This window comes from Humulus lupulus, chromosome 8 (genome assembly GCF_963169125.1).
Source record: "Humulus lupulus chromosome 8, drHumLupu1.1, whole genome shotgun sequence".
In the NCBI taxonomy this organism is placed as follows: domain Eukaryota; kingdom Viridiplantae; phylum Streptophyta; class Magnoliopsida; order Rosales; family Cannabaceae; genus Humulus; species Humulus lupulus.
The window spans coordinates 182,206,592-182,219,354 of record NC_084800.1 but is presented as its reverse complement, the minus strand read 5'-3'; the positions used below and the strand labels follow the sequence as shown (position 1 = coordinate 182,219,354).

At 36.5% G+C, this 12,763-nt stretch overlaps 1 protein-coding gene across 1 annotated transcript; it reads right to left on the bottom strand.

The window, feature by feature from the left end:
- Positions 1–5,549: 5,549 nt before the first annotated feature.
- On the bottom strand, positions 5,550–6,519 carry LOC133794840 (protein MIZU-KUSSEI 1). The gene has a single exon (XM_062232266.1). The coding sequence runs from the start codon at positions 6,387–6,389 to the stop codon at positions 5,640–5,642; it is 750 nt and encodes a 249-aa protein (XP_062088250.1). The 5' UTR covers positions 6,390–6,519; the 3' UTR covers positions 5,550–5,639.
- Between the last annotated feature and the right edge of the window lie 6,244 nt (positions 6,520–12,763).

Sequence of the window (12,763 nt, the reverse complement as noted above, 5' to 3'; positions counted from 1 at the left end):
GATAGTGCGATGAAGGGGTGGAGTTGGCTGCTGGAAGTCTATCCGAACGGCTATGCCTGGACCGACTACCCCGGCGAGACTTAGGAGCCTCACCTTGCCTCTCTCCAACGTTAACGTTGGTTGTGAGAGGGGGTAATCGGGCCAGGATATCCTAGATTTGCCAACTAGCAGTTGCTAACTGGCCCCTCAGCTGAGCGTTCTCCATCTCCACCGCAGTATAATAACACGGGTTCGGATTAGGTGGCCGGGGCGCCGAACTACCAATATCGTCTTGGCCCGCCGGCTGCTTTCTTGGCCACTGCTGGACTTCAGGAATTTGTTCATCAGGGATGGCGGTATGATGAGCCTCCTGCCCATCATGCTGTTCTGTCTCGTTGCCATGCCTGGATCGAGTAGTCACCATAGTTGGATGTTTGTAGCAGCACTAATCGAACTCGCTCTCAATGAAAGCACCAAACTGTTGACGCGGTTCTTCGCCAACAGGTAATTAAGAGAAGGAGAGAAGGGGATTAGTGCTGAATGTAGAACCGTAACAGATATAAGATCTTAGAGGATGAAATAGGTGACTCAAGGCACGTTTTTTAGTGGTTCAAAGGTTAAAATCCTTCTACTCCACTAGTCAATATTATTGATATATTCTGGGTATTCGGTTACAAAGTATCTCTCTCTAGAGACTATTGTTTTCCCAACCCTTACCAACTCCCAGGGTCTCCATATTTATAGGAGAAGGCACCTGGAAGTTGGTGAGGAGGTCATCCCGTGACCTTCTTATTTGTCATATCAACTCTGTGACATTCATGATTAATTCCTAAACCTGACACGTAAATATGGTCAAATCGATAGGTAAGGAGATAATGGGCCTCACGGCCCAACCTAGCCGTGGGTGTCTGAATGCGCACGTTCCTGCAGCGTGTCCGAGAAGTCAGGGAAATATCGGACACGTGATGTCAGATATATGCACGTTTATCTTGCGTGTGTTGACTTTACAAGGGGCCGTAGCCTCCATATCTAGCTCGTACCACTAGCTGTGCATCTGACCCGACCTTCGGCCTTCCGATTCCTTGCTCAAGTCTTGGGAGTCTTGGCGAATCCTTGAGGATTACTCGAGCTAATGGGGGGCGACCTCAAGACAGGACCTCCGACCTGGGGGATGCTTATGGACTAAGGATGATTAGTTCGAAGCTCGGCCTGCTAATCAGCCCGCGGAAAATCAGGGCGTACACACACGTATTTGATAGGGGTTTTCATCAAGCTTATGATAAGTGGATTTTTCATGGTGAGGTGGAAGAAATTGTTGCTGATGAGGTGATTGATGAGAATGAAGACGATGAGATGATTCACATTGTGGAAGACTTCCTTTTACCGACAACTGAGGAAGTAGAAAGGGATCCCGGTGGGAGTCAGTATTATGACGAGTTATTTGAGGAGATTGAAGCGGAATTGTATCCTGGCTGTGATTGGATTTCATCCCTGAACTTTTTAGCAAAGTTATTGCATCTAAAAGTTAGAGGGAAGATGCCTAACAACATATTTGATGAATTGCTGAAGTTGTTAAAGCTTGCATTTCCTAAGGAAAACAAAATCCCCAGATCGTACTACGAGGCGAAAAAGAGATTGAAAAAATTAGGGTTGGGATACGAGTCCATTCATGTGTGTCAGCATGATTGCTGCTTATTTTACAATGAGCATGCATCTAAAGAGACATGTCCAGTATGCGGAAGTAGTAGATGGATTACTTCAAAAATGACGAAAGGAAAAAAAGTGCCACAGAAGGTGATGCGTTACTTTTCGTTGACCCCTCGGTTGAAAAGATTATACAGTTCAAGGATTACAGCAAAACACATGATATGACATCACGCCGGGAAATCAAAAGATGAAGGGGTGTAACAAAACTATATATTTAAATATAATGAAGTGTTTTTTTGTAATTATAATATAAGATATTTGAGCTTTGTGAAGATGAAAATGTATCTCCGATTACTGATGGAAATGATAGTGATTACTCTGTTTAGTTTTTTTCTATTTGTGTAATAGAACTATGTATTTAAATATAATGAAGTATTTTTTTGTAATTATAATATAAGATATTTGAGCTTTGTGAAGATGAAAATGTATCTCCAATTACTGATGGAAATGATAGTGATTAGTCTGTTTAGTTTTTTCTATTTGTGTAACAGAACTATATATTTAAATATAATGAAGTTTTTTTTTGTAATTATTATTATTATGAATTCAATGTGATATACTTCTATTTAATGCTAATTACTAACTAATAAATTTTAAACTGAAGTATAATGTCAGCTGATATAGCTACTTATCATGGCGGAGATGATAGGGGTCAAGACCCGCCAGATCCTTCTAGGGTACCAACATCTTGCGAGTCAGGTTAAATATTGCATATCAAAATTATTTTTAGAAATTATATTGTTAGATAAATATAACATCAATACTAATACCGATTATTGTTAATAAATTTTAAAGCCCCGCCGACGAGAAGAAAAGGTCGTGGCCCTGCTAGTAATAATGTTCTTGAAGAACGAAGGAAAAAGCTGGGAAACCATTGGATCTAGAGCTTGATCATGTGACCAACAAAGTGGTTGGGCAGGAGGATCAAGCTTTTATTCGCATGTTGGGAACTCTAGTTTCCATTTTGTGTCTGGGGCATTATTTGGATTTTGCTGATGTACCTCAACAGTTTAAGGATCAAGTGCTTGATCGTATGAGGGTAAAAAAATTACAAATCTTGTACTTTTCATTATTTAATTCCATTATTTACAAGTTATCTAATTTTTTTTTTCTTAATGCAATATTACTATAATATAGACGGTCATCCACAACGTGAGTCAGTTCTGGCAACTCTCAACAAGGAGATGGGGGAAAGATATCGCGAGATAAAGAACTATAGACATAGACACTTCAAAAATCATTATGCTGGACCAGAAGATTTGGAGAATGTCCTCTCTAAGCCACCTAACCATTGCACTAAGGAGGCTTGGCAGCTTATTTGTGAAATGTTTTTGAGCGAAAGATTTTTGGCTCGTTCCGCTAAAAATCAAGCAAACAGAAGACAAATGAAGTATGTAACAACACAAGGCACAAAGTCGTTGGCAGCTAAGCGTCACCAATATGTAAGTGAAGATGTTAATTTAATTTTATAAAATAACACATTCTGAAACATTTTGTTTACATTTGTATAGGAGAAACCGGATGCGCATGTTGTTGATACTTGGAGGGATGGTCATATGAGAAAATCGACAAAATCTTTTGTCAATGAGGCAGCTCAACAAGATTATGTAAGTGAATAGTATTGTTTTCTTGTTTCTAATGTTTATAATGTTTCTAATTTTTGTTTATAATGTTATCTTTATACAGGAAAAAATGGCGGCTGAGGTTGAGAGGTCACAGAATGAGAGGCAAAGTCAACAGCAGAGTGAGGCATCTCTAAATGTATCTGGTGTTGATTCGTCCCTGGTCGATCAATACGAGATACTAAGTAAAGTACTCGGGGAGAGATCTGACTACCAAAGAGGAGTGGGTTATAGGGCGAAAGGGAAGGCAAAAAAGACATCCTCTAGCTCTACAGATCAAAGTCAGTCCCAAGCAAATACTGCTGCTTCGCCTAATGAAGATATGAGAGTTATGGCTTTGCTAATGAAGGCAATTCGTGAGACGTTTGAGACTTCGACAATTGTGCATCCCAATAAACTGTATAACCCAATGTTTGACAGTTTTCTGCAGAGGCATTTGCCACCACAATCCGAAGGTGGTTCGTCTTCTCAGTCTCCTTCACAGCAGTATCAGCCTCCTTCACAGCAGTATCAGCCTCCTTCACATCAGCAGTATCAGCCTCCTTCACAGCAGCAGTTCCAGCCTCCTTCACAGTATCCGCCGCAGCAGCTGTACCAGCCTCACCCAATGTATCTGCCACATATGTCATCGCAACAACCTCCTCAGTATCAAAACAATACATTTTTGGACCCCCTTCCCAGTCTCCTCCACAATATTTTAGTTTTACTGATTTTCCAGGAGGATCGATGCAGCCTCCGCCACAGCCACAGCCTCGAGATCTGTTTGGGGACCTCAAGCTCGGACGATCATCACAACCACCTTATATTCCTTCACCGCCACCGCCGCCACAGCCACCGCCACTGTCACAGCCGTCGTCCTCAAAGCCAGACCAAAATGTTGAAGATGAGGACAATTTCAATATTAATCTTAATGACTTTCTTTAGTTACTAGTTTATATATTTGGACTGAATTAATACTTTATTTATTTTTAATGACTATAGTGATATTTACTAGGTTGATAAATATTAAAACTATTTATATTAATTTTAATGTTAGTTATGTTTAAATTAATTAAATGTTTATTTTTGTTAAATTATATTATAAATTATTTTTAAAAATAATTAAATTTAAGAAATATTAATTTATTTAAAATTTAATTTAAAAAAAATTATAAATACAATATTAGCGGCGGACCCCGCGGCTAATACTAATGCCTCGGACATAGTTATTAGCGACGGGTTCCGCCGCTAATGTCCGCCGCTAATAATTGATTATTAGCGCAGGTGTGTCAGTCCGCCGCTAAAAATCATTATTAGCGACACCTTTTTAGGCGCGGGGTATTAACGGCGGAGGCCTGCCGCTAAAGTGTATTAGCGGCGGATGTGGCCATTATTAGCGGCGGAGTCCCCCGCCGCTAATAATGGAATTTGTTGTAGTGTATGTTTACAATTTATAATTAAATATAAAAATATTTTGTTAAATATAAGAATTTTCTGTTGTTAAAGTTAACCAAAGAAACTTTAAAACAAAATTTTTTCATTATCTACACCCTTTTATATTCAAATCTTTTTTGGTATCGCCTATTAATCCTACCAATAATGAAACCAAAAAATTTTCTTTGTAATATATATAAGAGAGTAGTATGGTACAAGTCACTTTAATCATGCATGCCAATTGCAATAATCATTTTTGTTAAGCAACACCTCTATTTTTAAAAAAAATTTATTAAACTTTATGTTCAAATATATTTATATACATTTTGTAAATATATATATATATATAAATATAACTACATACATAATTTTTTTTCATTTACATAATTAATTTACTTTAGCAGGGGGAGACTACTTATAATATGATAAATTTGTGACGTTCAAATATTTCAAAATATGATGAATTTCCACCCAACTAAAAGAAATATCTTTTTGTTTTGTCAATATCGTTGCTATTCAAGAAACGTGAGAAGCATATAGTTATATTCTGGATTGACCTAGAAAAGAAAATTTTCTTGATGATGAATGACTTCATATTTCTTTTTTCCATCTATAATCAAGATGTTGTATTTGAAATTTGGAATCGTGCTGTTGTTGATTGATTTTTTATTAGTTTAATTCTTATATATTGTATTTATACACTGAAAAACAGTAAATTTCCATATACAAAATAATTAATTACGCGATGGAATCGAGACATTGTTTGTTGGGAATAATAATTTTTCCATTTACAAATTAATCAACCGATCGAGATGGAAAAAAGAAAAACAAAGATTAATTAATTTTACATATATTAATTATGTGGTATACATAAATTAATTGAGTGCTAAATTGGATTGGATTATACAGGATGAAGGATCAGATTCTAACAAAGAAAATGCTTAGTTCAGTAGTGCCATTATGACTGCTCTGATCAGGGCTCATCATGTGGTAAGTCTCAGAGTCTCTAGACCCAACAACTCTCTCAAAAAAGGCTCTCATATACGTCAACTCTCCGTCCTGATGATCATGAGCGTGGTCCGTAGGCAGCACTCCGGCCCCCATCGACACCGCATTCAGCAACTGCATCACCACAAGGTCATCCTCCGTCGCCTCTCTCCGCACCGCATATCCTGACTTCCTCCCATTGCAGTACAGCGCCCATATCGGCTCTTGGGCGATTCTCGTCTTCTCCGAAGGGTGTCTCTCGCACTCTAGCGCAATCCGCACCATACCCGTCCCCATGTCCTGGAGCAGCTTCCCTGTGGGGATGGCCAGCTCCAGCACCAGGCTAGGAAGGCACCTAGGGTTTTCTTGGAGAGCAAGGTTCACTCTCGCTTTTCGGAACCCGAATAAGGTTCCGGTCATGCGTGTGCCACCATGAATGTGGCCGTCCATGCCACCATGGTGGCGGGTGATGCCTTGGAGCGAACCAGGCATCTTGCATGAGGCCGGGGTGATGATGGGGAATGATCTGAAGACGGAGCGGACGCGGCGGAGGAGCTTGGCTGGCTTGGAGGGTGGTCTTGATGATGATTTGTGGGATGGCTGGAGAGAGATGGGTGGCCTATGCCTGTGGGGTGATGATAGTGGTGGCTGTGGTTGTTGTTGTTGATGATCCACCGCCATGGGAGACCTCTCGATCAATTGTTGTTATGCAATTCAGATGATGAGGATGATCACATCAGTTACGACCAACCCTATGTACTATATATATGTGTAAACGTTTTTGTGGTGGAATTTGTTTTTGTGGTATGCACGTTTTGGGGTGTTTCGGTTTTGATTAGTTTATTAGAGTTGAAAAAGAGATATAGGGTTTTGAAAAATATTGTTTGTTTAGTAGTTAGTACTGACTTATGGTTTGATTTATTAATTATTAATTGCCTAGTGCTATAGTAATTAATTATCTGACGAGTGGAGAATTATTTACCAAATTAAAATCGTTACGTAGGATTGTTCATTGTTATAAGGTAAAAGCTTTTGTGATATATGGTCTTGATTAGTCCTCTTGCTTTGTCAATGGGGTTATATATATGTATCTGCTATAGCTATATCATATTTGAGGGAAGACTTGTTATTTTCAATAATATAATATCATTTCTTCCAGTGTACCCGAATAAATATTCAAATATGAATCACATTGGAATTCAACTCTAACCAAATGAATAAATTATTTGTTTTTAATAGCATGACTTTTTTTTGTTTATCAATGAAGTTAGAATTTATCATGAATTAATGGGGGAATATCATTAACTAAAAATGATCATTGAAATGTAGTAAACGAGAGAGATAATCCCACTATAAGAGACATACGGAATTCTTTTATGACATAATTTTTCCGAATTCTGATTTGCTCTGTTGAGGTTTAGAGCCTAATTGCTTCGCGATTAGAAAACTGTATTTTTTAAAAGTGAGATTCTGAAATGGAAATCTGAATTTAGTGACTAAAAATATGTTTCTGAAAATGTGATTGGTTTAATGTCTGTAAACTACTTTTTAGTTTTAAAAAACTGAATTTGTGATTGGTGTTAAATTTGAAAATATAATTGGAACTGAATATGTGATTGGTTCAAGTGAATCTGAATATTATTTTAATTTTATATATTCTATATACATAGGTTCTATGATATTAAATTTTGATTTATCAATAGATTTAATTAAGTAAAATTTAATAATAGTGCATTGATTATTTCATAAAATTGCTTCAGTATATAGGTGGTTTATTGCTTCAGTATATATATATGTGGAATATATATATGAAAGACTTATCAATGATTATGGTACTAACAATTATGAGATGTTGCAATACAGTGACTTGGTATAGCAAGTCACTAACAGGTAAATATTTTTTTTCTATATTAATTTCGAATTTAGTTATTTTTTGTCATAATTAATGTTGTTTCCAATTGATGAGAGACCCTACCTATATTTAGTAATTGACATGCATTTAAAAAATAAAAATTTTACAATATTATATTTTATAATAAATACACGTTTTTCATCATGTAACCAAAATTTATTTTTAGAAATATTAATTAACAACTATAAATATAGATCATTGATTTTAATTCAATAGTTAATATTAAAGTAACCATCAATAGTAGTAACTATTAAAAGTAAACTCATATATTCATATATATATATATATATATCTAATATATATATATACTCGAACACAATAGAATCAAGTCTTACTAAAAAAATCAGAAAATAGAGAAAACATATAGATATAAAACATAAAACGATGTTTTATCGTTTTCAACTATATAAGCAAAATTTTAAAATCAGATTTTGATTTTGTTTTTGGAAATAACTAACCAATCACGTGATTATTGTAGGTCCTACTTACTTTTAGTTTTTGAAAACATAAAATTGATTCCTAACTGGATGCAAATCACACCCTTATATTTTTAACAAACACAAATAATATTTGTCCAAATAAACAAAATCCTTACATATTTATCATCAGAAATAAATCTGTAAAAACAAAGTATTTCTTGTGATATTAAAGTAAAAATAAAATAGAAGTACCCCAAACCCAGAGGTGGAATTCAAGATATATACAAGGAAAATCGCGAATTCATATAATGAGTAGTTTTTCCACTAAAAGAGGTCACGTGCTACAAGATTTTATTTACTTATTATTAATTATTATCATTTAAAAAAAAAGTAATTAAAGAGGCATTTAGCTAATATGATTTAAATTTTATATCCAATAAGTGTGTGATAATTAATGTCTCTAACCAGTTAAACTAAAACATGTTTAATCCTACTTACACTACAAGCAAACAAAGCTATTAAGACAACTTTTATTATGTCACCGCAATAGCCCAGACCTATCGTAACGATAAGAGAATAGAGATGCAAAAGATTATAGATTAAAAAAAAGTAAAAAAATAACTTATTGAGAGAGAGTGAGATTACACTACCACAATATTAAGAATCTACACAAAATTATCTTTGACAGAGATCAAAGAAAGATTAAGTTAGATGATGCAAACCCAAGTTTTAGAATAATCTTCTTCAACCATGATGAAGTTCCAAAACCCTTTTGTTGACCATTGATTTGGCCAACGACACAGAGTCAAAAATACGACAGGAAATGAGATGAAAATTAAGAGTTTAATCTAATGGTAAAGAATAAACACAAACGATTTATAGTGGTTCGGCCCTAATAAATGGTAATGACCTACGTCCACTTAGTGATATTATTAATATTGAATCACAATGTCGTGATCAAAGAACCGAGGTTCTTGAGTTTCACAAACCTTGGGAGAAATACAACAAGACGATAGATAATTGCACTATATGCTCTCTCTTTCAATATTCAGAAAAAAGCTTCAAAGATCAAAAGTCCCATCCTTGAGTTATTTCCTGCATATTTATAGGCTCAAGGGGGTTACATGGGTCAATGGGCCTTAATTATCCTTAATATCCGTGTATCAAGGCAATAAATAGGAAATAATCAACATAATTATTACAAGACTACAATCTTAGAAGGAAATAAACTAAATCATACGACCAACCTGGTCGTATTTAATAGTCAGGCTTGATGAAGCAATGTATAGCTGGTCGATAATCGAACAGCACCGCCTTATTTTGACTCTTCCACGTGTCATCCACATGTGAGGAATTCTTGCCACGTCATAAGCAGCCGTTTTTGGGTAAACTCCTTTGTATAACCACCACCTTGAACTTCTTCTTCTTCTATGTAAAACACAACCAAAGGCTTATACACAAGATGTATCACTATCCTAATTCTCTATTTCCTAGCCCTCCATTGATGCTTGAGGCTTTTTCTAAGAGGAAATGAGAATTGAGATTGAACAAGCCTTAGACTCACAAAGCCAAGCGTAAATCCTAAAATTGGCAAATTTTATAGAAATATCTTTTTATTTAAAAGATAATTTTACTTTCCCATTATTGTGATTTTCATAATATTACTTTCCCATTATTATGATTTTTGGAATACTAAGTTTCATAATATTTCTTATTTAGCTTGATTTTATCACAATATGATTATAAAGGGAAGTGTATCTTAGTTATATAAAGCAAATATTATGTACTTACTCAAAATCAATTCTGGAATATTTGTCTTTTATTTTTTATGCTGCTCAAGGTAATAAACTTCAGGAAACTAAATCTTGAAGTAATTAATTGTTATTTGTAATGCCCTACTACCTTAGAGCCATTACTAAGTGAGTTTAAAATGTGCAATTAACTCGCTAATCGAGGTTTTAGGACAAAAGTGTAATTAAACCATAATTAGAGTCATAAATTTGAAATTAAACCTTTCATTGAAAATTTTAAAGCATTTATCATTTAGGATCCCAAAAACATTGTTTAGAAATATTTACAACTCAAAATATAATCAGAGTCGACTAAACGATAAAATTTAAGTTTAGTACAATCATCCCCCAAAAGCACCCCCGACCGTGGCAGCCAGGCAAACCAGACATGTACGCGCTGCTTATTTTGCATACCATACTTAAGGTTGATCGACTTTCCCCTTGCCTTTACCTCCAACATAGAGCACCTGTGAGCCAAAGCCCAGCAAGAAAACCCTCACAAGCAGGTAATATATACACATCAAACACTTAACATAAAATCAAGCCTTAATTAGGCTATACACATACGGCCATGCCGTCCCAGGCACATTACCAAACCCTGGGTTCACGGTCTATACCGTAAGGATATCCCAAGTATCCCTTGGGGTCTTGCCCTGGCAACTCGCACTCCGCGTGCTAAACACTGCTCTGGGCCCCTTGCCATTCTCGGCCTTCGCCGTTCCATCATTTATATACACACATAATATAACTAAACAAATATTTTAACACATATAAATTCAGTCAAAGGGCCACGCCCTACAACACAGTCATATAGGGCCGAGCCTTACAACTCAATCATATAGGGTCGAGCCCTGAAACACAAGCTATATGGGAACAATAGTTTTCTTACTTGTGTCCCGAGCTTTCCAAGCACCGATGTCCCGAGCACAGTTCCCTAGTCCGAGCCTCACCAAAACCCTAGTCACGTCGCATTAACAATTTCCACCCATTAAGTTCTAATCCATTAAATAGCTTTAGATTATGGTTCTAGTCTCTGAGACATTGAATTCTATCAATCTGGGTGATAAAATCCATCCCGAGCCTTAACTATTGAATTCCCGAGCTTAAAACCTCTCTAGAACCCACAAATGCACTAAGCGTCATGGCCCTAAGGACTCATGCCGCAGCCCCCCAGCTCAACCTGAGGCCCTGCCTTAAAACAGGCTACACGCGCCGCGGCCATTCCTGAAGGGCGCCGCGCCGCGCCTCCATTTCCAAACGCCCCAATTTCTAAGGGGTCGCGGCTCAGCAAGAACAGGGCTGCGACCTGACCCTTCAAACCCAGAAAATTCCTCCATTTTCTCTCCTAAAACCAAGCCAATTATCCATAGAAATCAACCTAATAATCCAAGCATTCATCATAGAAGTTCTAACACAGCCTCAGCATCAAAACCTAATAGAGACTAGCCCCAAAACTCAACCAAACAATCAAGAACAAATCTAAACTTAGCTCACATGCATACCCTGAAACATCAGCAAAAATTCAATATAACTCATCAACTTAAGAGCTTACCTTTGCTTGGTTGCACCTCTAAGTGATGCTCAGCAATTCTCCAAGTTTAAAGCTCAAATCCTAGCTTGATTTGCAAAGCCTCCCCTTGGTATGGTTGAGAGAAAACAAGAGAGAAGGAGGAGAGGTTTGGGTTGGTTCACAATGTTCTGACAGCTTCTAATGTTTTGCTTTATTAAACTTAGTCTCTAAGGTTACCTCAAGGCTCGGGGTACACAAATGTCCCCGATGGGAAAATGGTAAATTTCCCCAATATTCCCTCCTAGACATTCTAACCTCAAATATATCTCCAAATATTTATTTCCATAACTCGATAACCCCATAAAATGACTGACACCAGAATTACCCCTCGACTCACCCCGACTCGGATTTTCGACCCCGTTGTGACTTTCTAGCTAACCGCTCCCTAGGACTGTCTCGGATCGTCCAACACAAATATATCACAAGTATATCACAATTATCATATTTATACCCTCAACGGGCTAAAATTACAATCATGCCCCTAATAACCGGACCGGGCCCACATGCATATTTAATTCACCTAAACATGCATCACTAATCACATAGTCAAACAAATTCACATATTATAACAATAATTCACTTATTGCCTTCCAGGCACGCTAATCAAGGCCCTAAGCCTTATTAGCAAATTTGGGTCGTTACATTATTTCTATCTTGAGAAATTTGATCTGACACAGGTATTATCTGTCCCCACCAAATTCGTATCTGTCGGATCTAAATCTTTTAAAAAATACAATTCTTCATTAATCAAGAATATCTTCAAATATTCTTGCTTTTATTAGGAGATTCTTTCTCAGCCTTTCTGAGCACGAAATGGACTCTATAAATAGGCTTCTAAGGCATTGAGAAAAAGTGAACTCTTTGGTACATAGTTCATGAGTGAATTGTAATATTTGTGAGAGTTCCTTGTTTGTATTCAAGATCATAGTATTCATGTGATCTTGTAGTAAAATGAGTGTTTAGTTTTTGTGGTGAGTTTATACCACTTTCATGAGTGAATACATGTTGTAATGTGAACACAATTCTTATAGTCTTCGGGAGAGGATTTTTACAAGCCTTGTGTCGGGAGGATGCAAGCACTCGCTGACCATTAAAGGGAGTTCAAGTGGTTGAGAGTTTCAATCAAGATCAGATTAGTGAAGAGAAGTACAACAAAGTTGCGGCAAATCTCAAGAGGGAGTCTTATTTTGTTTAAGTCAATATTTTGTACTTGTGATTCCTTATTAATTGATTTTATTCTCTGGGTGTGGCCTCGAGGAGTAGGTTATTTGAAAGGGTTTCTGAACCTTGTAAAAATTCATTGTGTTCTGTATTGTTTTTGCACTATCTTTTTATTGTGTTCAATTTCTGTTGTGACAACATTG